The sequence below is a fragment of the Osmerus mordax genome, chromosome 28 (assembly GCF_038355195.1).
Source record: "Osmerus mordax isolate fOsmMor3 chromosome 28, fOsmMor3.pri, whole genome shotgun sequence".
In the NCBI taxonomy this organism is placed as follows: domain Eukaryota; kingdom Metazoa; phylum Chordata; class Actinopteri; order Osmeriformes; family Osmeridae; genus Osmerus; species Osmerus mordax.
Window position 1 is genome coordinate 5378653 of NC_090077.1, and position 26533 is coordinate 5405185.

At 54.7% G+C, this 26533-nt stretch overlaps 1 protein-coding gene across 1 annotated transcript in view; it reads right to left on the reverse strand.

Annotated features, from left to right (window-relative positions):
- Positions 1-26533, reverse strand: part of adgrv1 (adhesion G protein-coupled receptor V1) — a 79068-nt gene that overhangs the window by 52016 nt on the left and 519 nt on the right. Inside the window, 51 exon segments of the mRNA XM_067230960.1 lie at positions 351-609; positions 752-832; positions 979-1125; positions 1335-1516; positions 1637-1764; positions 1858-2033; positions 2291-2556; positions 2738-2879; positions 2979-3117; positions 3236-3314; positions 4043-4066; positions 4600-4687; positions 4894-5057; positions 5516-5695; positions 5832-5931; positions 6090-6220; positions 6986-7195; positions 7599-8413; positions 8592-8773; positions 8908-9152; positions 9368-9583; positions 9738-9953; positions 10148-10757; positions 10906-11045; positions 11644-11724; positions 12037-12166; positions 12367-12560; positions 12689-12869; positions 13347-13523; positions 14534-14907; positions 16139-16873; positions 16976-17196; positions 17332-17458; positions 18671-18928; positions 19032-19155; positions 19298-19461; positions 19631-19811; positions 19981-20166; positions 20260-20386; positions 21614-21837; positions 21953-22098; positions 22101-22128; positions 22967-23089; positions 23091-23204; positions 23206-23301; positions 25343-25503; positions 25506-25553; positions 25556-25611; positions 25977-26235; positions 26238-26415; positions 26417-26527. Coding sequence (XP_067087061.1) covers positions 351-609; positions 752-832; positions 979-1125; positions 1335-1516; positions 1637-1764; positions 1858-2033; positions 2291-2556; positions 2738-2879; positions 2979-3117; positions 3236-3314; positions 4043-4066; positions 4600-4687; positions 4894-5057; positions 5516-5695; positions 5832-5931; positions 6090-6220; positions 6986-7195; positions 7599-8413; positions 8592-8773; positions 8908-9152; positions 9368-9583; positions 9738-9953; positions 10148-10757; positions 10906-11045; positions 11644-11724; positions 12037-12166; positions 12367-12560; positions 12689-12869; positions 13347-13523; positions 14534-14907; positions 16139-16873; positions 16976-17196; positions 17332-17458; positions 18671-18928; positions 19032-19155; positions 19298-19461; positions 19631-19811; positions 19981-20166; positions 20260-20386; positions 21614-21837; positions 21953-22098; positions 22101-22128; positions 22967-23089; positions 23091-23204; positions 23206-23301; positions 25343-25503; positions 25506-25553; positions 25556-25611; positions 25977-26235; positions 26238-26415; positions 26417-26527 — 9724 coding nt within the window.

Consider the following 26533-nt stretch of genomic DNA (forward strand, 5'->3'; position numbering starts at 1 on the left):
GTTGTGTGACACACCCAGCTACTACAAATTACAGCTTAGGAGCTCAACTGTGGTTTTGCTATGTTCCGCTGTGAGCCTTCCAGTAAACTTTACAACTTCGAGGCTGCTAGCGACTGCGCATCGCTTACCACCAGTTTAGAAGATTGTGGCTTCACGCATGCAACATCAAAACATACATAAATACATGGTCCAATACACATGAGGACTCTTGTAGCCATATTGGTCAATGCTCACAGACGACCACAATCCTCTTAGGAACGTCGAGAAACAACATTTCGACAAAAATACAACCAACTGTTGAGAGAACACAAGTGGTGTCCTTCATGACCGAAACTTCTGCGTGAGGTCACCTTGAGTGACGACCAAGAGGAGGACGTCTGCGCCCATGTTGAAGGCTTCGACCTGATTGGCCCTGCCGGAGAAGGGGAGGGGCCGAGGGTTCAGGAAGCGTCCGTTTGTCCAGAGGAGCAGGAGGCAGCCGTCCGCGGGCCTGTCCAGGCAGGCTGCCAAGTAGAAGCCGTTTCCCCTGGAGAAGGGGAACACACTGACGAGGCCCTGGAGGTCCAGGCTGTGGTGAAGGGAGAACATTCCTCCAGACCTTACGAAGACCTGGACAGACATGAGGACAAGCGCTCACGTGGTCGCTCCGCATTTAGAGCCTTGCTTTTTTCACACAACAGAATATCATTCAATACCCCGCTGTACAGTTTTCAGATTCATACCAGGGCACATGTTAGCTTCCCCAAATCACCTGACTAGATGCTATTAAGTAGTCTCTTCCTGCGATGGTAAATTGTTTCACATCAAGTGCTTCCACAGCCAAGGTTTGCTCCTGTGGAAAAGTACCAAAAGAAAACAGTCAAAGTGTCAAATAAAAAAGGGATGAAAACATCAAATGGATGGAAATGTACGGTTTATGAATGCGAGTCTATTCATGAAGTAAATAGGTCAAGCAGGACAACGCGTGACGTAACACACCAGCGTGAGGTTCAGGTCCCTCTGCAGTCGGAACACACTGAGGTTGGCGGCAGGGGCGCTGGGGGGTCCTCTGTGAGTGACGGCTATGTAGGTGGTGTCGTTCACGGTGAAGCCCGCACACGCGCTCGGGTCCTCGATCCTCACAGACTAGAATCACCACCACAGAGGAAGAGGGAGAAGGAAGGAAGGAAGGAAAGAAAGAATGAAAAAAAGAAAGAAAGAAAAAAAAAAGAAAAAAGAAAGAAAAAGTAAAAAACTTGCGTCCTTTTTAATGTCCTTTCACATTATGTAACATGTAAAACACAATGAAAATGTTTTCTGTTCTGGTTAGGTAGGTAGACAGTAGAATAGGTTACCTCTACAGGCACAAACACTCCCTGCCACCTGTACAGTGTAGCCAGGGTCTGGGTGGAGCCCACAGAGGGGACTCTGTCCAGCCTCATGGCCAGGGACGAGGCACTATCAGGCAGGGAGCACCAGGCCGACGTGGGGGTCTCCTCAAAGGTCTGGTACACCCCCATGACGGGCAGATTACCCCCTGAAACAAAGCAGCGAAAAAGAAAGTCGATAGCTTAGCAGAGTACAATTGATCCCGTGTAGATCTCAGATCCCAAGTTCAGTTGGGGTCCAAACAGCAGATGATGGTCGCCAGTCTCACCCATTCCCACGGCCTTCTCCGACACCGTCTCCCATTCCACGCTGACGGCCGTCTCCAGCCCGTTACTCCGAGACACGGTCAGGAACACGGCCCTGCCGCCCTCCTCCACCACCACGGTCGTGTCAGTCCTGGGGCAGAAAACACACGAGATGCGGCGTGGGCGTTTGGGAAGATGAGCTGTGTGTACTGAGTACCGTGACTGGACACCGCCTGGGTCTGACCTGTTGAGTGTAGGGCCTATGCGGAAGAGTCCAGAAGGAGCCAGGTTCTGGAGGACGGTGATGAACATGTGGAGGTTGCTGCCCAGGCGGGCTCCTCCTGTCGGACTGGACAGGCTGACAGTGAAGGTCTCGTTCGCCTCCGGTTCTGCGTCTAGCACCGCCCAGATCTCCAGAGTCTGCAGCAGGAATATAAAACAAACAACCTCAATAATAGATGATAAGAATCAGGAAATGTAGTACACTTAAAAATAAAGGTTCCTAGTAGATTCCAAAAAGAGTTTTACAGCTCGATGCCAGAGCACAGTGAAGTACAGAGATACAGATTTATTACTTCAGATATTTGCTGCATGTATCCAGTATGTAAAAGCCAGTGAATCAACACATAGGAATATGAAGCCTGAGTATTTGTAAACAACTCTCCCAGTCCCCTCACCTTGAACCTGACCCCGTCCTCTAGCACCACAAACCCCTGGGAGGGGCTGAGGTCGCCCTCTGCCAGGGTGCCGTTGCCGTCGGTGATGGTGAACTGGACACTGACCGTGCCGAAGGTGCCCTCTTCCGGGTTTCGAGCGACGTACAGGGTTGCGACACTCTCTCCGAGCCCCGACACGGACGTGGGCTCCCGCAACAGGAAGTGCTGGCTGCCGTTAAAGGAAATGACCCCGTGCCCATCGTCGCTGGCCACGATGGTCACCGTCACTACGAAAGCGGGTATTATGGGATGTGAACACACTTCCAAAACTGTACATCGTACTGAGAGAGATAAACCCTTTTTTTATCTAGTTGGACTTGCAGCTTAGACAAATGGCTTTCCAAAACAACAGCTGTTATTTAAAGACAACAGCCATTTGAATATCATTTTGAAGTGTTTCTACCCTACCTGTGGTGTTGGCTCCAAGCTCCAGGCCAGATGAGGGGTTAGCCAGGATGAGCTGAAACCTCTCAGCTCCTTCTGGTATGACGTCGTCAATGATCTGCACCTCCACAAACTTATACCTCTCCCCATTCACAAAGTGGAGCATCTGAGAAATCAAGGACAAACTCTTAACCCGACAGTAGAGCGTGAGCGTGGATTCATTCAAACCAAGCATGTTGTGCGTTTGTGTGTGTGTGTCTCTCACGGTCTGGGTGGCGTTGTAGTCCAGGCCTTGCTGGGCCTCCAGGTTCTGAGCGTAGAAGATGAGCGAGACGTTTCCGTACGTCCCCTTGTTCCTGAAGGCCACCAGGGTCAGCAGCCCGGACGACTCGTTCACCTCCAACCTGCGGGTCAAAACACAACCACACCGTCCCGCTCCGTCCCAAACGAAACCGTGGAAAAGCACAAATGCCTCTGAATGGTACCATCTGGATTTGTTTTTGCCGAGGACGTTTTTCTCACATCGTGTTCGTCCACTCGATGACACCTCGGATGCCGTCGTTGGCGCCGATGCTGACCTCCGCGACGAGCCCCTGCGTGTCTGGGGAGGAACGCAAACATTGACTGTGCGGATGAACGCCCGCACATGACGGCTCGTCTTTTCGTCCTTAAGTCTGCCATTAATCTCTACTAGCTGCCTCAGCGGGATTGCGCCTAGCATTTAACCAAAGCCGGGGGGGGGGGGGGAGGGGCAGGGGGTGAGGACACAACAGGCCTTCCTCTGTGACGCCATGTTTGTGCTGAGCACGAGAATCGACCACCCCCCCGCCACCACCACCACCACCACCACACAACAAGAGAGCTGAGGAGGCTGGGCGCCCAAACGTGTCGACTGATTTACGGCCCCTTGGAAAGACCCGGGCCCCGGTCCCTTCTGGGCACTGGCTCAGCACGGGGGCCTCCCTCCAGGGGTTTGGGTTGGCCGTCGCAGCGCTCACCGCACCGAGTTATTCAGGCCGACCCAAATCCCGACATCAATCTGGCGGGCTAGCCCACGGGCTGCTGGCACATGGGCCTGTTGGGCTTCTCCTAGACAGTGGGTGTTTCACTGTTCTGTCCACTCATCGCTTTCAAACAGCGAGCTGTAGCCATTCATGAAATGGACTGCGGTGGGGGGTCGCGCATGAAAGAGAGAGAGAGCGCTATTTGGTTTCAATTGGCGGAACGATGATAACGTTTCGGTTTTCGATGGCGCGGTCGAACGCGCTGCGCCCGAAGCGTGCTACAGGAGGCGCTCTCACAGGGCAGCCATGTCTGTGTTTTGGTTACCTTCCAACGTACAGTACACCACTTCTACTTGTCAGGGAGAGCGAGGAAGAGGGAGAGACACCGGAGAGAGAGGAAGAGAAGACAGTTCAGCCATGTAAAGAACAACCATTCACAGCAGGACGACAAGAAGTATCGTCAGACAGAGACAAACGTTAAGGAAACGGAGGGGAACAGAACGGAGACATTTCCCCGAGACAGTCTAAGGAGCGGACATGGTAAAACCACATGAGAAAGACGGAGGTTGCTTCGTGATTCCCCTTGGCCTGAAGGGAGCGTGGCCTGGGGGGTCGTACCCAGGCTGGGAGCAGTGGCCTGGGGGGTCGTACCCAGGCTGGGAGCAGTGGCCTGGGGGGTCGTACCCAGGCTGGGAGCAGTGGCCTGGGGGGTCGTACCCAGGCTGGGAGCAGTGGCCTGGGGGGTCGTACCCAGGCTGGGAGCAGTGGCCTGGGGGGTCGTACCCAGGCTGGGAGCAGTGGCCTGGGGGGTCGTACCCAGGCTGGGAGCAGTGGCCTGGGGGGTCGTACCCAGGCTGGGAGCAGTGGCCTGGGGGGTCGTACCCAGGCTGGGAGCAGTGGCGAGGGTCGTGATCAGCACCGCGGACGTGACGTTGACCAGGAAGAACTCCTGCAACTCGGGGATGTCGTCCTGCAAAAGGAAAAGTCGATATCACACGCATGGCAACACTATTTGGGAGAAAATTACGGGTGAGTGACTTGGACACTTAAACAAGCATAATGGTGTATCCCCCCCCCCCCCCCCCAAAAAAAACGAACGAAACTGCTACTGAAAAAAACATGCAACCCTGCAGAGCCTATGTCAACAACACGGCGAGCCAGGAAGTGGGTCCTCACGTCCAGGATGGTGACGGTGATGGCTACGGAGGTCTGTCCGTCCTGCATGATGACCGTGCCGGAGGCCGACAGGAAGTCCAGACCGGGCTCGGCCAGGCCCCCCTCCACCCTGGTCAGGTCCTGGAGAGTTCCCCGCACGGTCTCATAGCTGATGTTCACCGCTCCTGAACACACGCAAAACACACATGGCATCTCCAGACTGCTTGAGAGACGGCAGAGCATGTTGTGTGTTTACGTAACGACAACCCCCATCCTGCAGGTATCTACAGTTCTTCCTCTGACATAAAATAGCAACAAAACATCGACAAATAACAACAAAACAATAACACAACAGTCTGTAGACTGAAGTCAGGTGGCTGAGCGGTGAGGGAATCGGGCTAGTAATCCGAAGGTTGCCAGTTCGATTCCCGGTCATGCCAACTGACGTTGTGTCCTTGGGCAAGGCACTTCACCCTACTTGCTTCGGGGGAATGTCCCTGTACTTACTGTAAGTCGCTCTGGATAAGAGCGTCTGCTAAATGACTAAATGTAAATGTAATGTAGTTAGACAGTTAGCGACAGATCAAATCCGGCTCCAAAGTGGAGCCTCCTAATGACCAGAGGAGCCAACCTCTCCACTGACCAGAGGAGCCAAACTCCCGGTTCACGTAGATTTGAACGGTGCCATCGCGCTCCGCCGTGGCGACGCTGCGAGAAGACGGCGCGATGCTAAGCATCCCATAGGGAGCGTCACTGGTCTCCACGGTAACAACCGCCTCGCGACCCCGGACGTCCAGTGCGGCGTGACCTGTCACCAGAACACCTACGAGACAGGGGGAAACACACACACACACACATCACCAACCACACACTGAACTCCACTGCATCAATAGGCACATACTTCCACAATTTGATTGACTTCCGGTACATTATTCCATTTAAATTAAAAAAGAAATTACCAAAGGTACGGATGTTCGACAGAACTACTCTGTATTCGTCTTTGTTCTCTGGCGTTGCATCATCCAACAGCTGAAGCACGATGCTGTCGTTCAGTTTGCCCTGTGTGTGATCGGACAGCATGGAGTGCACGTGCAAGTACAGCAAACGACAACTTCAATCACCTCGTCCATCTTAACAGTTAGCGGTCTGGGGGTATCCAACCCAGGAATCCCCACAGCAGAATGCTCGCACAGGAAGCTGTGAGAGACACACCGTACCTGGGTGAAAAACAGGCTCCCTGAGGTGCTGGTGAAGGTCCTGGCCACCAGGGGGCCCCGAACGGCCCAGTCCACCGTGACGTTCCCCAGCCCCGGGGGGGTCCTGCTCACCAGCAGGGACAGCCTCTCTCCTGGAACACACGCCACGCTCAGGTACTCCGCTTGCTACAGCCCACGCTCAGCTCAAGCTAGGCTCAGCTCATCAGGAACAAATTGCATTTGTTTAAATACTATCTAAACCATGGTCTCTAAACCCTGTTCCTGGAGAGTTACCTGTTGTTTTTTTGCTCCAACCACACTTATTTGACCTGGTTCAACATGAGATACCTGATCAACTAGCTAATTATTAGGATCAGGTGTGCTAGATTAGTGTTGGAGTGAAAACGTACAGGACGGTAGCTCTCCAGGAACAGGGTTGGAGACCCCGGGTCTAAAGCATGTGTTTGGACTGGTTTGACAGAATTGCAGTAGACACCAGTGGCTCTATTGTGACTCACTTCATCGGGAAGGCGCTATGGTTTCAACCTAGATAGAGTTTAGGGATGTCATGCATACTTGATGGTCTACGCCTCTAGGCCCTGTCTACCACCTGCTTGTCGCATTCTCCCACTGTCTCTCTCCCATTCCCTCATCGAGACATTGTGCCGTGCAATGGCATGACAAGTTCAGTTTGAGTGATTGCTCTAATCAACAAGATACATATGTCTGACGCAGGCTCATGTAACTGGAGAAATTGCTTACGTTCTGAGAGGAAACACAAAAGCTGAGAGCAATGTCTCAACGAGGAGGGGCCTAGCAGTGTGTGTGTGCTCTGTGTGCAAATGGCTCGGAGGAGAACCCGATCCTTCAGAGAGGATTAGCGACGGGGGGGCGAAGCGTCTCACGAAGCGTCTCACCCTCCCTGGCGATGAGGGCGCGCGAGGCGGGGTGGAAGCCCACCACGCCGGCCACGTTGTCGTTGGCGAGGACCAGGACGGTGACCGTGTCGGAGCTGGGAAGGATCCGGCTTCCGCCCGTCGCCCTCACCAGGCCGATCTTCAGGGTCTCGCTGTCCTCCGGCACGCTGTCGTCCACGATGGCTATCTCGATCGTTTTCTTTAGGTCACCTGTGGGGGGGGGGGGAGAGAGAGAGAGAGAGAGAGAGAGAGAGAGAGAGAGAGAGAGAGAGAGAGGGAGAGAGAGAGAGAGGGAGGGAGGGACATAAAAGGAGGGAGAGAGAGAAAGAGAGAGAGATAGTTGTAAAATCACTGTGCCTGTACATCTAGAGTGCAAACAGGTTCATATTCCATCCAAATGTAGTTTAGAATGAATGTAGCCATTTCATATTGAAGATCCTTAGTCAGGTATAGCCAAAGAGCTGTACAGTCAGCTATGGTCAAATAAGGCACTCAAATAAATAACATTAATCACAAAGGCACATACAGACATCAGGACAACATTGCTGTCCACAGTGTCATAGGTCAGGGCGAATTAGTGGGTCTTGCAATATGATATCAAATCAATGCACACCTTCTCTGAAAGTGAGTGTTCCTCCCGTGCCGGTGAAGTCAGCATCGGGCGTGGCCACGCCTCCCACGAACCTCCACTCTATGGTCACCTGACCCAGGCTGCCCCCTCGCCTCTCGATGACCAGGGGCACCGTGACGCCCGGCTCCTCCCTCACCTCCAAGTACAGCCCCCTCTCCGTGGCGTTGGGGCTGAGGCTGTAGATCAGGAACACCCCGAAGGCGTCGCCGTTCATCCCTATGGTCACCAGCGCGCGGTCGGGCTGCCCCACAGACGGCAGGTTCCGGGGCTGCGCCGACGCGTTGACCAGCTCCACCCCCAGGATCCGGATGGAGAAGCTCTCGTCCGCTTCCGGAAGCTTGTCGGTCAGGATGGCCACGGTCAGGTTGGCCACGCCGGAGCCGTCGTCCGCGAAGGCGGTCTGGGCGGTCGCGCTGGCGTAGTCGCTGCCCGCCACCGCCCGGGCGCTGAAGAGCACAGCGGTGGCGGTGGCGTTCTTGACGTAGGTGAGCGTCCCGGGCTCGGGGGTCAGCTGCTCAGCTCCGGAGGTCACCCAGGAGCAGAGGGGGGGCGCGGACGCCGGCGCGGCCAGGGAGAAGGCCAGGCAGGCGGGCTCTCTCAGGCAGGCCGCGGCGCAGGCCGTCCGGGGCTCACCCTGGGAGGTGATGTTGACTGTCCTGCGGGTGGCGCTAGAGGGGAGGCCAGGGGCTGGCGGGGCGTAGTACAGGAGCAGGTTTTGACCCTCGCTCTGAGCCTTACCCACTATGTCAACCTCGGAGGTGCTGTACAGGACGGCCACTCGGCCAAAGTGACCCCCACTGGAACAACACGGAAAGAAGAAAACGTCACATCATCTACATAATCGACGTAGAGTGTTTTTTTGTATTGCCGGATATGAAAACCCATAGTTTAGACATTCAGTCAGTCGCCATTCTCGTTTGTTTGTTTTTTTCACACATTTTCCATTTCATTCCAGGGATCTTCAACGGCACTCACCTCCTCCGGACTGTGATGTTGGCTATCTGGACTCCTTCCAGGGGCTCCTGAACACTGTAAACAGACTGGTCAAAGAAGAAGGTTCCGTAGGGGTTGTCATTGGCTGGGACCAGGATGTCAACAGACCTCTCCGCCCCTATACTCCCTCCATTAGAGGCGCTGGACAATTCCACCTTGATGATCTGAAAAACACAATATTACTAGAGACAACCCCGTTGCTACCATGATTAGAGATAATTACTTACTAGATTATACAGAGTCAATGTTGCTATTCGTTGGAATCGGTTTCAGTTACAATTCAACAGCTCTTTCTTACTTCCTCTATCTCTGGTACGTCGTCGGCCAAGACCTCCACTTTTAAAGTCTTCATGGTGTCTCCGGGGGCGAAGCTGACCTCTCCGGACACGGGTTGGATGTCCCCCACGGCTGGCCGGCCGTTTACCGTGGCCTGCCACTGGACAAACACCGTGCCTATGGTCCCCGCTTTCCTGACTATAGGCAGCCTGACCTCCACGGAGTTCGACCCTGGCTCCTCTATGGTCACTGGAGCAGCCTGGAAGACTGTGGGGGCGGGGGGGAGAGAGAGGAGGCATGGAGAGAGAGAGAGAGAGAGAGAGAGAGAGAGAGAGAGAAAGAAGGAGAGAGTGAGCAAGTGAGCGATTAAGCGACCGGCTTCATCAAGGCCCAAGGACAGACAGGCGAGCGAGAGAGGAGAGGGACCGAGGGTGACCGACAGCCGCTGCACGGCCGCGCGTATTCGAGCCGGACGCGCTCACCGAAGGATCCAAAGGGGTCGTCGGACGGCCGGATGGTGATGACGGTGCGGGTGCGCTCCCCCAGGAGAGCGCCCCCGGTGGTCTGGTTGAGCAGCTCGATGCGGAAGATCTCCTCCAGCTCGGGGACCTGGTCGTTGATGATGTAGATGGGGACCGACTTACTGGACTCCCCCTCCAGCAGCACCACGTCCGACGACGCCACGCTGTAGTCGTCCCCTGGAAACACACACACACACACAACCACACAAACATGAATCCACACATATCAACACATTAAAAACACACACTCATAAACACACGTAGAAATACATAGCAGGCGACACATAACAAAACAAAAACCAAAAACAGGTGACTCTTCATCGACACTCACCGGCTCTGGCCGTCACCGGTACCGCGATAAACTTGACGGACACGTCTGCGAATATGCCCCCGACGCGCGTCACGTTGATGATGGGCCCCACGTAGTCCTCCTCCACGCTGACGGCCGAGGCGGACAGCTGCAGGACCCCGAAGGCGTCGTCGCTGGCCCTCACGATGACCTGGGCCACCGAGGCCGTCCTGGGGCCCGGCCGAGGAGACTCGGGAACTGGGGAGCGCACAGGGGAAGTTAGATGGTGCGCTCGAAAGGAAGCGACGGAACGGGCCACGAGGGGAACGTGCTCGGTCTCGCAGAGATTCCGCAACGTTTCAGGAATGTTCTCGACAGTTGCTAAAACTGTCAAGTATTGCCATATTTATTTTCAAAATGACGTTAAATACTTGAGGCATGAACGTGCTTACTTGGTCTCTTCTGTTCTCCCTCGACGAGTTGAACGCTGACTATCTCCACGAATATGGACTCATCCCTCTCTGGGTCCTCGTCATCCAACACCTGAAGGGTGATGTTGGCCTCGCTCTGATTGGCCGAGAACACCACCCAATCCAGGAGGGGGATGAAGTCCCGCCTCTCAGTGGCCCTACCCACCCCCGGGGTTTGGAAGGGGGCCGGGTCCACCTCGGTCAGGGTCCTGTAGGTCACGCGCACCTTTCCCATGAGCCCCTTCTGCCGGAGGAGGAACAGGGTGACGGGGGTGTCGCCCTCGGGAAGGCGCACCGGCCTGGACACGTTCGAGAACACGAAAACGCCGTACGGGTCGTCGCTCGCCAGCACGGTCAGATTGGCTTCCGTGAGAACACCCAGACGACCGTGGGAGACGCCGACCAGGGACACTCGGAAGGTTCGGTCCAGCTCGGGCGCCTCGTCCTGGGCCACCTGGAGCGTGATGTTCCCCTGGGTCTGACCCACCACCAAGGTGACGTTCCCAGCCCTGCTAACCAGGACCCCCTCTGATCTCGGATCAGCCTCCCAGTACACAGTCACGTTGGACAGGGCGCCGAATGACCGAACCACCTGTTAGGGGGGATGTTTACAAGGGGGTGTGTTACAGCGACGGGAATGTCAAACATACTCTACTGGACATTCCACTTTCGAGTCGGCGTGGCATTGCACATCAGACAGTTCACAGTGATGGAAACACCACGGTTGACCTCTGACTGACCTTTAGGATCACAGAGCTGCTTCCTTCCTCCGGCTCCGAGCCGGTGACCGCCAGCGAGTCCTCGCTGAACTGGAACACCCCGTGGGCGTCGTCGGAGGCGGCGATCGTCACGGTGACGCGGGAACCTGCGCCAAGACTGGCTACAGAGCAGATCAGCGGGGTGAGGGGGTGAGGGGGTGAAGTACATGAAACTGATGCATCATGGAAAGAACCAGACACAGTAGAAAGGAAGAGAAAGGATGGCTGGAGTACACACACATTCTTGTGTGTACATACCATTTTTTCATAGTATTTATCATTTCAAATATATTTCAAATATATGGTCTCGTTACTTTTGGTGTCACAATAAAGCAGGTCGGTTCAGACTCAAACTGGCCCATTGACATGGCAGGCTGGCAGTGCATTATGGGAGTTTTTAATAAGGGTGAGGTTGAGAGACAATGAGGTCTCGGGGCTGTTGACCACTAACCCCTGCGGTCCTCCTCTCACCAGGGACTGTTTACCTTTCCCACACCACTCTACTGAGTCACTGGGCCTTTGGCAGCCATACACACACACACACACACACAGCTTGACCTCATAAGTTTCGAGTGAGAACTCCACATATTCCCTGACACCAAATCCAATAATAAATACCATAGAGGAAGAGGAGACTAGAAGGATCCTATGTGAACTAAAGGAATGGGTGAGGAGAGGAGGGGAGGGGAAGGAGGAATTGGGGAGGGGGGGGGGGCTTACCACGGTGGAGAGAGGGAGGGAGGAGGAAGTCTGTATCACTCTCCCCACTGCCACTGCCTTCACTGTGCAGGAAATGATCCACTGTAGGATCCACACAAGAGCCCCACAGGATCCCCCCAGAGTGGCGGAGGTCACGGGTGATACGGGAAGCGGGAAACACACAGGAGCACGGCACACAGGAACACACACGGGAACACACACGGGAACACACACACGGGAACACACACACAGGAACACAACACAGGATCAGTTCTGGGAAAATACGTCTAGGAAGAGGAGGCCTCGAAATGGGAGACAGTGAACTTTTGATAGCTTGGCGAATCTATCAAACGTCGTCCATTCCAATCGCTAAGGGAAGCGAGTGTTTGAGAAGAGACAGCGAGTCTTCTGTACCTCCTCCATCTGGGTTGTAGAGCTCCAGTCTGAACTGCTTGTCCAGTTCGGGGACAGGGTTGTCCACGATGGTTACGCTGATGTTCTTTAACCTCTCTCCTGGCTGGAAGTCCAGCATTCCCTCTGCATCCTATTGGGGTCACAGGACAGAGGTCAGCTAACTTGGCTGAGGTGTATCTGTTTTATAGTAGCCAACAACTACTATTAAGACACACAGAAATCTTGAAAGCTGATTGTTTTCATGTTGTCTATGGAGCGTGCTCTGAAATGTGTCATATTTCCAGTAAGGAGTAATCGACCAATCTAGACTCAAAGTAAACAGGAAGTGACCATGTAGTCCTCGGGGCTGACGGCGGTGTACGGGGACGTCCTGTAGGCCACCGTGACCCTTCCCAGGAGGCCTTGCGCTCGGGCAACCAGCAGGCGGACCACGCCGTCCTCCTCGTTCACCGTGACGTGAGCCGGGGCCAGCGCCGGCCGGATAATGCCTTCCCCCGGAGGGCTGGGCTGGAACTGGAGCAGGCCTGTGGGGGGGGGAGGTAATGATATGAGCTGAACGTAAGCTACTTATACAACAAGCCATCGCGACAGAATGGCCCCTTCGAAGAGAACCCGTGCTTGTGGACGTGCTCGGCGAGTCGGGGGGGGGTACCGTAGGGGTGGTCGCTGGCCCTCACGGTCACTTTGGTGACGGCGTTGTCCGGGTCGATGCTGGCGCCGCTGGTGGGCGTCGAGCCTGGCTTGCCGTCGCCCGACCGGGCCGACGCCAGCCTGACCTGGAAGGACTCGGACAGTTCTGGGAGGTCGTCGTCCAGAACCAGCAGGTTTAGCACCTGCAGGAGAACACACGGAGAACGAGGACAGGAGCAGATGATGGAGATAAGGCTGTTTGCAGGCTTTAATCCCAGACTTGGGCTTGAAGCTTTTCTCAGCTGTAAACACCTGTTGGATCGTTGATAACGTCACATCCAACACTAGGGGGAGCTAGATGTCAAGAGCACCGTTTGTGATTAGCGCTGGCCCAAGGAGGAAATATGACCAGAGCAGCATATCCTGAGGCGACCTTTAGCTAGTATCGTGGTCTTTCAAATACCAAAAACTGTAAACATAGCCTTATCAGACTAATAGTGAACAAACTATTCTTGATTTTGTTACAATCTCGCTTGTATCACTGCCTCAAGGTAGACTGAGAGGTAAAACGTCCGTGTTTGCATGTGCGACCCTAGGCTTGTGCAGGTACATGACTGAGGGGGCTTCTGTAGGGTCATGTGCGGTCGCAGAGGGGTCTAGTTGTGGCTCCGCCCCCTCACCTCGGAGCGCTGCCCGGGCAGGAAGTGCACGGCGTCGCTGGCGTTGAAGAAGTCCTGGAGAGAAGGAGAGCCGCTGTCTGGATTCAGCTGAGTCACTGTGTAGTTGACGTAGACGTCGTCCAGGGCCCCGCGAGTGCGCTCGATTACACAGGAGATGGTGGAGCCTTCGTCTGTTATCTGGAGAGAGAGACAGAGAGAGAGTGAGTGAGAGAGAGAGAGACAGAGAGACAGAGAGAGAGACAGAGAGTGAGAGAGAGAGACAGAGAAAGAAACAGATATATACAGAGAGAGAGAGAGAGAGAGAGAGAGAGAGAGAGAGAGAGAGAGTTATAACCTGGACAGTTCCAACACATGGTAACGACTCAGTAAGCTACTATATGCCCAACTCCTTTAAAAACATTTTCTCACACAAAATCTCATCTCACAAGACACAATTTCAACTGACTTCTCCTCCCCAGCGCTGCACTCCGCAACTGAAACTATGGCTCTGCATTTCCTGCAAAGTCATGATGTGATTTGCGTGCCCCCCCCCCCCCCCCCCCCCGCCCCAGGAGAATAGGAAGACGGCGCCCCTAGTTCTGATGGAATGTCACCTCCCTCCCCCCCACCCCCTGCTTCCTGCTTCCCCACCTGTTGCTCCGTGACAGGAGCTCTGGAACTCGAGCTCCTGTTCTGAAGGAATGCTCCGGAAGGGATGCCCTGCCAGCTGTCGCCCTCTACCTGAGAGGGCCCCTCCGCCCCCGCCACGCGTCCAATCTCCCTAAAGGGACCAGCGCAGCCCTACTCCGACGGGGCGTGAAGACTGATAAAATATGCACAAGGACACGCACTCGCAAACCGCTGGCTTCAATTACATGTCTTTCGAGGTAACCAAATATGCATATTCTCTAGTGACATGCTGGTGTCAACGCCAGTGACATTGCTTAGGCAGTTCACAAATACCCATGCCCGGTCAAACGACACAGGGGGATGTACACGGTATATATTTGTGAAATTATCGATTTTCTTTATAGATAACTTTAGCACATGCCGGAACAGTGCTGGACATTGAGAGTGCTTATCTACACTTCAGTACCACTTCAGTGTCTTCACTATTCAGTGTGATTCATGAATATTAAAGGTCTGAGACAGTGCACCTCTCAATGCCTGTGTGTGTGTGTGTCTGTGTGTGTGTGTGCGTCCCTTACGTCAGGTATGCACGCGCCGGTGAACCCGAAGAAGCCGTTGGCGTTGTCGCTCTTGGCGACGCGCAGCGTGGCGGCGGGGCGGGGCAGGGGCAGGCGGGCCCCCCCGCGGGAGGCCACCAGCTGCAGGTGGAAGACCTCCTCGCCCTCCTCCTCCTGGTCGTCCCGCGCCTCCACCACGAAGGCCTTGCTCCGCTCCCCGGGCCGGTACTGCAGGTAGCCCGACACGTTGCGCAGGTCGGCCTTGGCCGGCTGGGCGTGGAGCTCGTGGATCTGGCCGCGGTCCAGGCTGGCGTGGTACAGGCGGACGTCCTGCAGGAGGCCCGTGTAGAGGTGCCCACCCGCCGGGTCAGAGCCGATACGCACCGGGGATGGGCCTGGGTCCGACATACACACACACACACATACACAGAGTCTGAGGAAGTGTATTCCGTGAAACGCACGATACATGTGAGATGGATTCTGTGTTAATACGTCTGAAATTGCTATTTTCACGTCGTTTGGTGTTATTAACTGTGGCCTGTTAAATCCCATAAGCTCATTAACAAACAACGTGTTCACTGCCTAATCCTTCCAGGTAACGGACAATTTCCCGCAAGTCCGCTCAGCAAGAAGAAGCACGAGATTAACCTGCAGCTAAATGAAAATAAACACATGCAGCCAGCCAGGAACACCCCGTGAATCGACCTTCCGTCGGAACACCCCGAAGCTTCCAATCCTCCTTCCCTCTCTCGCCGACGTCGGACACAAACCATCGCTCTCGTGCATTTCCATAACAGAGAAGTGAACAAATTGAGGAAGCGCGCTAGAATGGATGTCGACAAAGGCCTCGGGCGAAGCGAACTTCCCCCCTGGTTAGCTCATCTCACGGAGGAACATCTGACCACGTCCGCATGGACACATCCCCGTGAGGGAAGCTCGCCGCCGAGCCATTAAGACACTGGCCCCGAGGGGGGTCTTTTAGCCTGACAGGAAAGAAAATCAAAGAACATTGTCTCCACTAGTTGAAAGGGGGTCTGAAAACGACAACCGCCATCCCCTTCGGTCCAGCGGTAACAATGTCCTGCAGAGCGGGGGGCTGAGTGCTCGCTCAAGCATCAAGGAGCCCCCCCCCCCCCCCCGCACGTCTCATCAATGGGAGACGGCCTGACAGGAATGTGTGGAGGGGTGTTTAATGAGAGACGCGGCCTCCAGATGTGGCCTTCGAGGGGGAAGAGAGGAGAGAGAGATTTCTCGTAGGCCCCGCGACGTCAGGTTTTGGCCGAGACGCGGCGAGCCGGGCGGGATTTTTTTACGGACGCTCGCGGCTCTTGGAAGGCAGGGGAAGGAGTCTCTCTTTCAGCGTGGTGAAAGAGACGGGGGTTGTGATTTACAGGGGTCTGAGGGAAGACCTCGTAAAACGACATGTGCAGCCGTCGTTTGTTTTCCTGACAACTTTACCTCCCCTGACATCTCTAATGCCTCGCAATAAAAACTGAAACTCGACCTAGAAGGACATAACTCACTGACGTACGGTGAAGGAAACATCACACGGTAACGAGTGATGATCTTATGTCCGACTTTCATAACAGGTTGTATTTCATTTTATGTATTTTTTTACAGACTCACCATCAGCAATGGCCTCTCCTTTGAGACTTTTTACCCCTCCGGGCATGGGGCTGCCGTCCAGGAAGAACTCTATAATCCCGTCGTCCACGGTGATGATGACGTTTAACCACGCGTTGTCCTCCGCGAACCTCTGCGCTGTGGCTCGGGCTACCTGGGTGCTGTTGGACCCCAGGGCTGTGTAGTACAGCATGACGCTCACGTGGGACTCGTTGGTGTGTACCTTTACCCCGTAGTACAGACTTCCGTTCCCGGTGCCTTTGGAGAGGATGAAGCCGTCTGTGTCCGGCCTGGGAACCAGCCAGGCGGAGACCGTGAAGTTCCCCAGGCCGGAGGGCGCGTCCTCCGGGCTGATGGTGCCGTAGGCCCCCCGGAGGCCGGAGAAGAACCAGGCGTCGGTGCCTGCGTGGGGCCTCCTGGCGTGGGGCCTCAGCTCCACCTCCTGGGGGAAGGAGGCAGAGAGGAGGAGGTCCTCCATGGGCGGGAGGCCCTCGGGGAAGCGGTCGGAGACGATCTCCCAGGCGACCCGCACCTCGCCAAAGGTGCCCTGCTGGCGCAGGACGGTGAAGGAAGTGACATCGGACATGTCGTCCGCCGACAGGACGTCTTCGGACACTTCCTGGTCCAGGTTGTCCGCGGCGATGGCGAAGACGCCGAAAGGGTCGTCGTTGAAGGGGATGAGGACGGAAGCGTTGAGGGATGCCTCGGCCAATCGGCCGCCTTCTCCTGGATAGCCGCCTGTAAGATATCGGCAGGCAATGTCGATGGGAATGAGTGCACATAACTAACATACGGCTACTACTTTCAGAGAAAGAATAAAACACCCAATCGTTTCCTCACCCGAGATGTTGACAAGTCTGAGGGTGTAAAACTCGTTGAACTCGGGGAGTCCATCTGCAATGGCCTGCAGCACGATGGGCTTGGTGTTCTGTCCCGTCGTGAAGGTGACGAAGCCAGACGTATTGGTGAATTCCTGGCCTTGCGCCAGAGCCGTCGAGTCGTTGACGAAAAGACGCCAGAACACCCTGACCTCACCGAAATGGCCGCGGTCTCTGACGATGCTGAGAAAACAGGAAAGGTCAGTGAGAGAGCAGCTCACGCTATTGCGACGGTAGCGCCTCATCAACGGTGGACATATCAAACTGAGACGTCTTCAAGTTCTGTACAGTTAGGATGGGAGGACTGGAGTTTCTTACTAGAAGTTGTTTGTTTTTCCTTCTTTGACAGGCTTTTCCATGGATTCCAGAGAGAATATTCCGTTAGCATCATCGTTGGCTTCAATTATAACTGTTGCGGTGTCAGCTCCGTACACAACAGCATCACCTGTACACACACACACACCAAAAACATGCAAGCACACACACACACACACACACAACAGACACATGTAAGCCCAAGCACACACACACACCAGACACGCAAGCACGCACACAAACACACTAATGGTTAGCATTACGTTTCAAAATAAATACAGCGAGCTTGTAAAAACAATGGTTAACTCATTTCTTTTACAATGATGAATTGAACATAAAATAAAAACAAACACAAACTGTCTGTCCTTCAAGTCTGGGAAACTGGCATGAGAAGGAGTAACATTCTGGTTTGAACTGAACATCTTGAGGGCTTTAACAAAATCAGATGTGAAATGAGTCTGCTTCTTTAAGAGTGTGTTCTTTTAAGGGCCGCGGCACGGCCATATGTTTTTACAGGACGAACAGAGACGCGAGGCAGTTTCAAAGTCCTGTGTCTGTTATTGTCATGCTAAGTTTCATCACAACAAGGAGACGCTGGTCTCATTAGCATTGCACGCCGTATCCATGGCAACCAAATAGAGGAGGTCAGTGTTACATATGCAGACGCTCATCGGGAACACACCAGAACACTCTCAAGAAACGGTCTCCTGTCTCGCCATATTCACAAAACGGTTTACCCCCCAAACCTCTATCTGTGCACACGAAGCTCTTACGAGAGGCTTAGCGGCTTCACCCGTTTTTCATTCGACGATATCTCGACAAATACTACCTTCTGCAAATTCTATTCTCCAAAGTTTGCTCATGCAGTTTACAGTTTACACTCATTTCATAACCTAATCTGGAAATTAGGTCGATTCTACGACACGGCAGTGACTGAGTCTATTGGTGGAGAGGGTGACCCGGACCCAGTCAGGAGAGAGTGGTCCTGTCTGGTCACGAGGGCTTGAGAGAGGCTGAGTTCGGTAATTAAGTTCCCTGGCAGCCTCACTGGTCTTTCATCCCTGTCTGTGTCACACAATAGCAGGATTAGGAGGGCTTTGAAAGGTCACCACAGTCAATGCTAATCAAGACAGCCGCTCTCCACTGTACGGAAGCAACCGGACAAGTGGGAGGGGGGGGTTTGGGGGGGCAGTATGTAGTAATACGCTTGATGTAATGAGGCCGACCTTGGTGAACTTTCCGCTCTCGACCCCCCCCGAAAAATTGTGAGCGTGCGTTCGTGCGTGCGTGTTGTGTTGGAGATGCACTGTGCGTAACACTATCAGGCGCCTGCATCATCCACCTGTGGCGTTGGAGAGGACGAGGTAGAAGGCCTCATCCGTCTCGGGTATGTTGTCGTCCTGCACCTCCACCGACACGTTCCTCATCCTCTCCCCGACATCGAACACCAACGAGTCGTTGCTCGGGGCGACCAAGTCGCCGGCCGTCGCGTCGCCATACTCCACGCGGTACGTCACCGTGGCAACGAAGTCCGCCGGCCCAGCCCTCAGGACAGTAAAGTTGGCCACGCCCCCTTCCTTCACCCGGACGACAACGGGATCTGCAGGGAGAGGTACAGAGTCACCTGACGTGAGGCCGCCGCCGCCAGCCAATCAGAAGCTCTGCGGGGGACTGAGTTGTTGCGTTGGAGGGGCGGGCTCTACCTGAGAAGAAGATGGGGTCGTCGTTTCTGTTTATCCACAGGCTGGCGTTGAGAGCGTTCCCCAGTCTGGCTCCTCCCGTCACATTCAGCAGCGTCACGGTGAAGTTCTCCACCTCCTCTGGGATCTTTAGGGAAAGACACACAACCAATGAAACACTTCCATGAATCTGTCCTTTTCAAATTGAACTTGGCAGGCCTAGCGGGTCTCTTATGAGTGATCAAAGGATCCTACGGTTTTAAAAGAGCTCTTTAAAGAGACGGCTTTACCTCGTCAGGTACAGACACTAGGGTGAGGTTTTTCAGGAACTCCCCCTCATCAAACACCACGTATCCCTGAACGGGGCTGACGTCCCCAGACCCGGCAGGCTCTAGGACCCAGGACACAGTCACCTTCCCGAACCGACCTCTGTTCCTCACCACAGGATAGACCGCTGGACAGGAAATTAGACGCACATTTACAATATCGTTATTATAAGACTCAAATTGTCAAACCTTGAAATGGTTCGATACTTATTTTGGTTTCTTTGATACTTCTTCTAGGTCTTTCATCATCAAAGGACCAGTGCAGAGAGCGAGGAGGTTTAAAAAGGGCTTTCGTACCTGAGTGGGTCCTGTTTCCTTTGCTCTCATTAACGGACTGGGATAGACCCTGGCTGAGGAACTGGACGACACCAAACGGCTCGTCGTTCTGCCTCACTGTGATGTTGACCTCACGGTGGTTGCCAAGGCGACTGGGTGGAGTGCTGTGGCTGCTGAGCACCACTGAATAGGTCTCATCCAGCTGCAAGTGGACACACACACACACACACACACATAGGTACACACACACACGCACCAAGTCTTTACATGGTCAGTAGAGAGGTCTATTCCCCTTGCAGTTGGCACCGATCTCCTTTCAACAGATGTCAACTTCAAAGCGTGCCCTCCCTCCCTTCCTCCCTCAGGGTTACCTCGGGCACCCCGTCGGGGCGGGCCACCAGCGCCACCACCACCTCCCTCTCCCCCGGCTTGAACTCCAGGATGCCTGTGTCGCCGTAGAACTGGCCGCCGCCCGGGGGCACGAGGGCGTAGCGGACCAGCTGCTTGAGGAGCTGCCCCTGGGCGCGCAGCACTCGCAGCTCCACCGCCTCGCCTTCCTGACAGGGGGCGAGGTTCATTTGGGTCGTTGAGCGATGAGAACGAATAAAGGGGTTTTGAAATGAGAGTGGCCAAGGTTCACCGAGACTCACGTTGATGACCCACGGTCCTCTGGAGGGAGGGGAGAATTCAAACACTCCGCCGGGGTCGTCGTTCTCGACGATGACGATCTCTCTGCTGGTGAAGCCAGCCTTCAGGATCTGGTTCTCGACGTTAGTCCTGGGAGGGGGGGGCAGGGGGGGGCAGGGGGGGTGAGGTCTGGGAATAACAGTGGGGTCCAGACAGACAGGGCCCCGAGCGCGAAAACAAACATGTTTTTTCGTCAACAGAACCTTTAGGAACTTCTTAATCGCTAAATTGCTTTTTATTTGTCTGGAGTTCAGTGGCGAGTGGGCCAATAAGGGCCCCTGCTGTTTTGGCCGCTTTTAATTCACCATGTCACTCAGAGAGCCCCGAGCAACCCTCACACCACGGGGCGGGGGGGCACTGTGTGTGTGTGTGTGCGCGCGTGTGTGTGCATGACAAGCGGGAGAGCCAAGCAATCACCGCGTAAAAAAGTAAATTAAAGACAAAACACAGAAGGAAGACAGAGAGAGGCATTCCAAACAGGCACTCCCAGCCAAGGCGCCGCATGCATACAAACAGCGAACGTCTTTACAGGAAAAGCTTAATAAAGACCCCGCTCAATTAGGTGCGACACATAATGAAGATCTCCCTTCACACCCCCCCCCCCCCCAAACCCACCTCTCTTCAGCCCCACGTTTCACACCCTCACAACCCCCCCCCACAACACACACACACACACACCCCCACCCACCAAACCGAGCAAGAGCCCCGGAAAATGTTGAAGTGGGCCCTCTCTCTCTGAGACAAAGTCCTGATTCACAGCACACAAAGGCCCCGGGCTCAGTCCGCTCTCCACTTACCCAAAGTACACTACAAAGCGCGCCGTCTCCACCCTGCAGCCGGAGAGCGGGGGGGGGGGGGGGGGGGGGGAGAGAGGGGAGGGGAGAGGGAGAGCCAGCGTTCTCATCAGAACCAGCCACGGGCAGACAGAGCCCCCCCCCCCCCACCCCCCCAAAAGAAGACAGGATGGATGGAGGAGGACTGGAAGTAGGGGGAGGCGAGGAAGGAGGGAGGGGTGTAGAGAGGGAGGGAGGCGAGGAAGGAAGGAAGGAGGGAGGGAGGGAGGCCTGCTCCTTCGTCCCCTCAGGAACATCCCAGTCTCAGTGCTCCGCTTGATTCTAACCCCTCAGGACACCAAGCGACAACAGGAAAATGGCCGATCCACATGCCTGACCCACATATTATGAGTTTAAAGTTTCACATGCCTTTTACCTTCAGAAAAGTTACAACCAGTCCCCCACAAAAAAAAAAAACACACCTCAGATAATCCCAGTCCCAATTTGTTGGATATCTACAACTCTGCTTTGGGACGTCCCGTACCTGTCAAGGGTGAGTAGGAGGGTCTCGTTGACCTCTGGGATGTCGTCGGCCATGACGGTGACACTGATGGACGCGTCACTTTTACCCGACAGGAAGACCACCGAGCCGCTGAAGGGATTCAGGTCGCCGGGGGTGACGTCCGCCTTGTTGCCCCCCGTTGGCCGCAGGCTCCAGAAGACCTCCGCCTTCCCATCAGTCCCGTCGCGGCGAAGGGGGAGAGTGAGCTGCGCAAGAAGAAGAGCAACACCGTTCCGTACTTTGGATTCGTTCGCGGAGAGTACATGATTGCGAGTCCAAACCCAACGTTTTCTGAGGTAAAATGACGCTAGCGTAGCGTACCGTGCTAGCGTTGCCGTCCTCGGGCTCGTACACCACCACGGTGGCGTTGCCGGTGAAGCCGATCTCCCCGTTGGCGATGTCGGGGGTGACCGTGAGGGTGAGGTTCAGGGAGCCCCCGAAGCGGGGGCTGACAGGGGGGATGGGGGGCTGATGTTGACCAGCTCCACGCTGTTCAACTGGGGAGACAGTCTCACGCTCAGGCTTCGCGTATCAAAGCCCCAAACATGATTTTTGCCTGTGCTGGTACACACTCATTTACATCATTCCTCCCTCTCAATCATTTGACTGTACATGTATATAAAAATGAGACAATAAGGAACTGTATGGTCAGTACATTGCAAAGTTATGACAGGAAGTGACCCCCCATGGCTTCCCTCCTTCCCATGCCCAAACTCGTATAAAGACTCAAACTTGAGTTGAGTAAAGAATGGCCCTGTCGCGGGCCTGTCCTGAATAACAGCTCTCAGGTCAGTTGTTTTTGTCCGCACTCTCTGTGAGTTTAATTAGATGTCCCTTCATGGTGAAGTATGAATGAGCATCTATCTTTACGGCCCTCGACGCTGTCAATCAGCTTATCCTCGCTGTGTCTGTGTGGTGTGTGTGTTTCTGTATGTATGTGTGTGTGCGTATGAGAGCGAGAGACAGGGTGAGAGAGGTAGCCTGTGAGAGTCTGTGTGTGTGTGTGTGTGTGTATGTGTGTGCAAGTAGATGCATGTATGTCTCGTCACTTTTGGCCAATTGACTGTGAAGGAGGCCCTTCTGTTTTGTGTTGGTTTTTAAGGACTACTTGACGAGCCTGTTTGTTTGGACGTCCGGCCCCGTTCCCATGGCAACAATCCAGAACCGACCACTCACATTTGCAAATGAGGCTCTGGACCAGTTGATCAAAACCAAAGGGGGGGGGGGGGGAGGAGAGAAAAAGCTGACGACCTCTCACACTCCTACACACTGTTTCATACACCAGTGACCTCCCCTGACCCCTGACCCTTGACCCTCCCGAGGCCCCCAGCCCACCTGAATGAGGAAGTGGGCTCCGTTCTGGAGGAAGGCGTCGTTGCGGATGGGCAGGGTGAGCCCGGCTCTCGTCTGCCCGCTGGAGAACAGCAGACTGGCGGTGCGGCTCCCGTTCAGGATTGCCGTCCCGGGCCAAGGGCCGGGTCCGCGGCCCCCTGCGGGGGAGGTAGAGGGCGCCGAGGCCCAGGGACACCTCCCCCAGCGCGCCCCCCTCCCGCAGGAAGCTGAGGGACAGGAAAGCGGCCCTGCGGCTGGCTCTGGATGCTCTGCTCCTCCCCCGGGTGGAAGCGGAACGTCCCGTAGACGTCGTCGCTGTCCTGGATGTAGAACAGCAACTGGGGGTGGGGGGAGGAGGAGAGGGAGGGAGGGGAGGGAGGGAGGAGGGAGGGAGGGAGGGAGGGAGGGAGGGAGGGAGGGAGGGAGGGAGGGAGGGAGGGAGGGAGGGAGGGAGGGAGGGAGGGAGGGAGGGAGGGAGGGAGGGAGGAAATGCCTGCATTTAACACCACACAGAGACAGACAGGGACAGCCGTTGATCCCGATTTCAACATTTTCAATGTGGATTCAGTTTGAATAAAGATACGTGAATGATCCAAAACCAATCACTGGTAAAGCCAGCTAGCGGAGAGGAACATTCAGGGAGGACTGGACGATAGAGGGAGGAGGAGGGGAGGAGGAGGGGAGGAGGAGACACCATCAGGCTCGGCGTAGTAAAACAGAACCCTGGTCTAAATCTGGAGAAAAAAACATCCTCTTTAATTAAAACTCCTGAGTCTGCAAAAATAGCTTTCATGAGCTTCTTTACCACACGGCTCCTACGTTTGTTCAGGGCCCGCGGCTCTCGCTGTTTTGGCTTTTACCTCAGGCTGTGAGAAATCCTGAGGGTCACCTTGACAATGACAGTCACCGATGAACTTGCCCGACATGATAAGAGTCATCATCTAATGTTTGGAGCCATTGCTGAGTCCTCTCTATCGCCTCTAGCACGAGGCTAACAGAACCCCCACACGGAGCTCCTGCTATGGGAGGGGGACTATACATCTCTGTGTGTTTGCGATGAATGTAAGGTCTGAAAACATAAATACGAGTTAGATCTACCCACTTCTTTCAGCCCGGAGAGGAGGCTGTGTTAAAGATGGCAGCTATTAAAACCAGTTCTGCCTTCCACACCCCGGCACGGCCCTAAACACGGGCGGGCGCGGGGTGGGGACCCCCTAAGGACATTTTCTCTTTGTTGGGATTCGACCACATGAAGAGAACACCCAAAGAGAAGAAGTGACACATGCTGTGTCTGCTGCTCTTGAGTGTGTGTCAAGCCAGAGCCTACTGTGCACACACAGTAGGCTCCCCCCCCCCCCCCCACCCCACACACACACACACACACACACACAACCACATCCTCCAGATGTGTGTCCCTTCACGAGTGCAGCCCTCCCTCGTAGAGTTCCCCCAGTGAAGCGTGGGTGGACCTGCTCTCTCGCTCCCCGTCGGTCTGCGTGGGTGTATTTGAACTCTCTTTAAAATGCACACACACGTATACACACACACACTCTGTCCGTCTCTAGCTCTCGCAAAAACACGCGCACACTCTCTGTCTCTGTCTCTAGAAAACACGCACACACTCTCTACCCCCTATTTTGACGATCTGAAACGCAAGTAACTTTGTGGGCGGGACTCCGGCTCGGTTGCTATTTTGCCGGCGGGGGTAAATGACTTTGCGCCTGGCGCAAATCTAAAATGGGTAGGTCCGAAGTAGCTACATTACTAATGGGTGTGGTTTGGGCATAACGTGCAAATAAACCAATCAGAGCATCATCTCACATTCCCTTTAAGAGCAGCGCTTGTTCCATGGCGGATTGCTATTATAACGGCGGATTTGCCAGGCGCACGCCAGGAGCGGTTCACAGCCAAGGAGACCGACGTTCTAGTCAGGGCCGTAACAGATAGATAAGTGACATTGTATGGGAAAGGCAGAGCAGTTTTCTCATTGCACGAAATTGCCCGCTCATGCTGCTCATTCAAATTTGTATTCTTATTTTTATATAGCCTACCCTATATTTTATTGTTTAAATTGTTTAGTTCTTGGAATTAGTTTAACTATTGTACTTTTTTACTTAATTTAAGACCCGTATATGTTTATTGTTTGCACCTTCCTGCCACAGTAAATTCCGTGTTTGTGTAACATAGGCTACATGGCGAATAAACCGAATTCTGATTCTGATGGAGATGGGAGAAGAAACCCACCCAAATTAGAAACCCACCCAAATTAGAAACCCACCCAAATTAGCTTCGGTTAAACACACACTCACACTCTTTCTCTGTCTCTCCATCTCTTCCCCCCCCCCGCCCCCCCCACCACATACACACACTCGTCCTCACCTCCATGGGCTCGTCCACCTCGGCCCCGCCCGTCACTGTGGCGGGCAGCAGCCTGAGGACAAAGGCCTCCGCCTCCTCCGGCAGCAGGTCGGACGTGACGTCCAGGGGCAGGACTGCGCTGATCTGGCCCGCCGCCAAGCGCAGGGCGCCCTCCGCCGCCGCAGGTCGTCGGACACGGGCGAACGCCCGCTGGCGTTGCGGGAGATGGTCAGTTGACGGAGACGGCGCCGTAGTTGCCGCCGTTGCGCACGATGGAGATGCCCTCGAACCTGAGGGGAGGAGGAAGAGCAGGGCCAATCAGCACCAAGATGAGTAAAAAAAAATATATATATATTTAATTTATTATTCAGAAGAATTACAGGGATGCTCAGCACCAATAAGAGTTTTTATTTTATTTTATTGAATTGATTATTCAGAAGAATTATGTATGTATTTATTCGGTTAGGTTATTTATTAGAGGTTTAGACAGGCTGCTAGGAAACTGTCAAAAGGAGCAGGGCCAAATCGTTCAAATGAACCTGTACCTATACTTATAAATGGCAATTGACCTGAAACTTGAACTTGAAATAATAGGAAAATTTGTTATTCGAGACTAAACTGTAGCCTTGAACCGACCGTCGCTCAAATGTCTCACCTCTGCGTCGCATCTTCGTTGATGGTGATTGGCTGAGAGAGTGGACTGGTGCTGATGGACAGGACCCCGTGGGGCTTGTCGTTGGGCTCGATGGTGACCAGCAGGGCGTGGGGCGCGACCAACACGGCGTCGCCCTGCACCGTCTCCTCCAGGAGAACCACCTGGAAGGACTCGGCGATCTCAGGCACGGCGTCGTCCGTCACGTTGAAGAGCAGCCGCGCCTCGTAGACCCGCGGCGGGAACCGGACGGTCGGTTGGCCTGCAGGTCCACAAAGTCCCGCCCCGGCGTGGCGCTCCCCGGCCCCTCGCCGCTCACAACCGCGTAGTCCACCCGCACCTCGCCGTCGTCCGAGCCCACCGGGGCGGCGCCCTCGGCCAGCCGGCCGCGGGTCACGGTGAGGGAGAGCACGCCGGCCGACTCGGGGACGATCAGCAGGGGGAGGGGAGAAGCGGAGGGGGCTGTCGTTGCGGCGGATCTTCAGCCGGACCAGGCTGGCGTTGGGGTTGAGGAGGGCCCCGCCCTCCACGCCCGTCAGCCTGACGGAGAAGACCTCGTC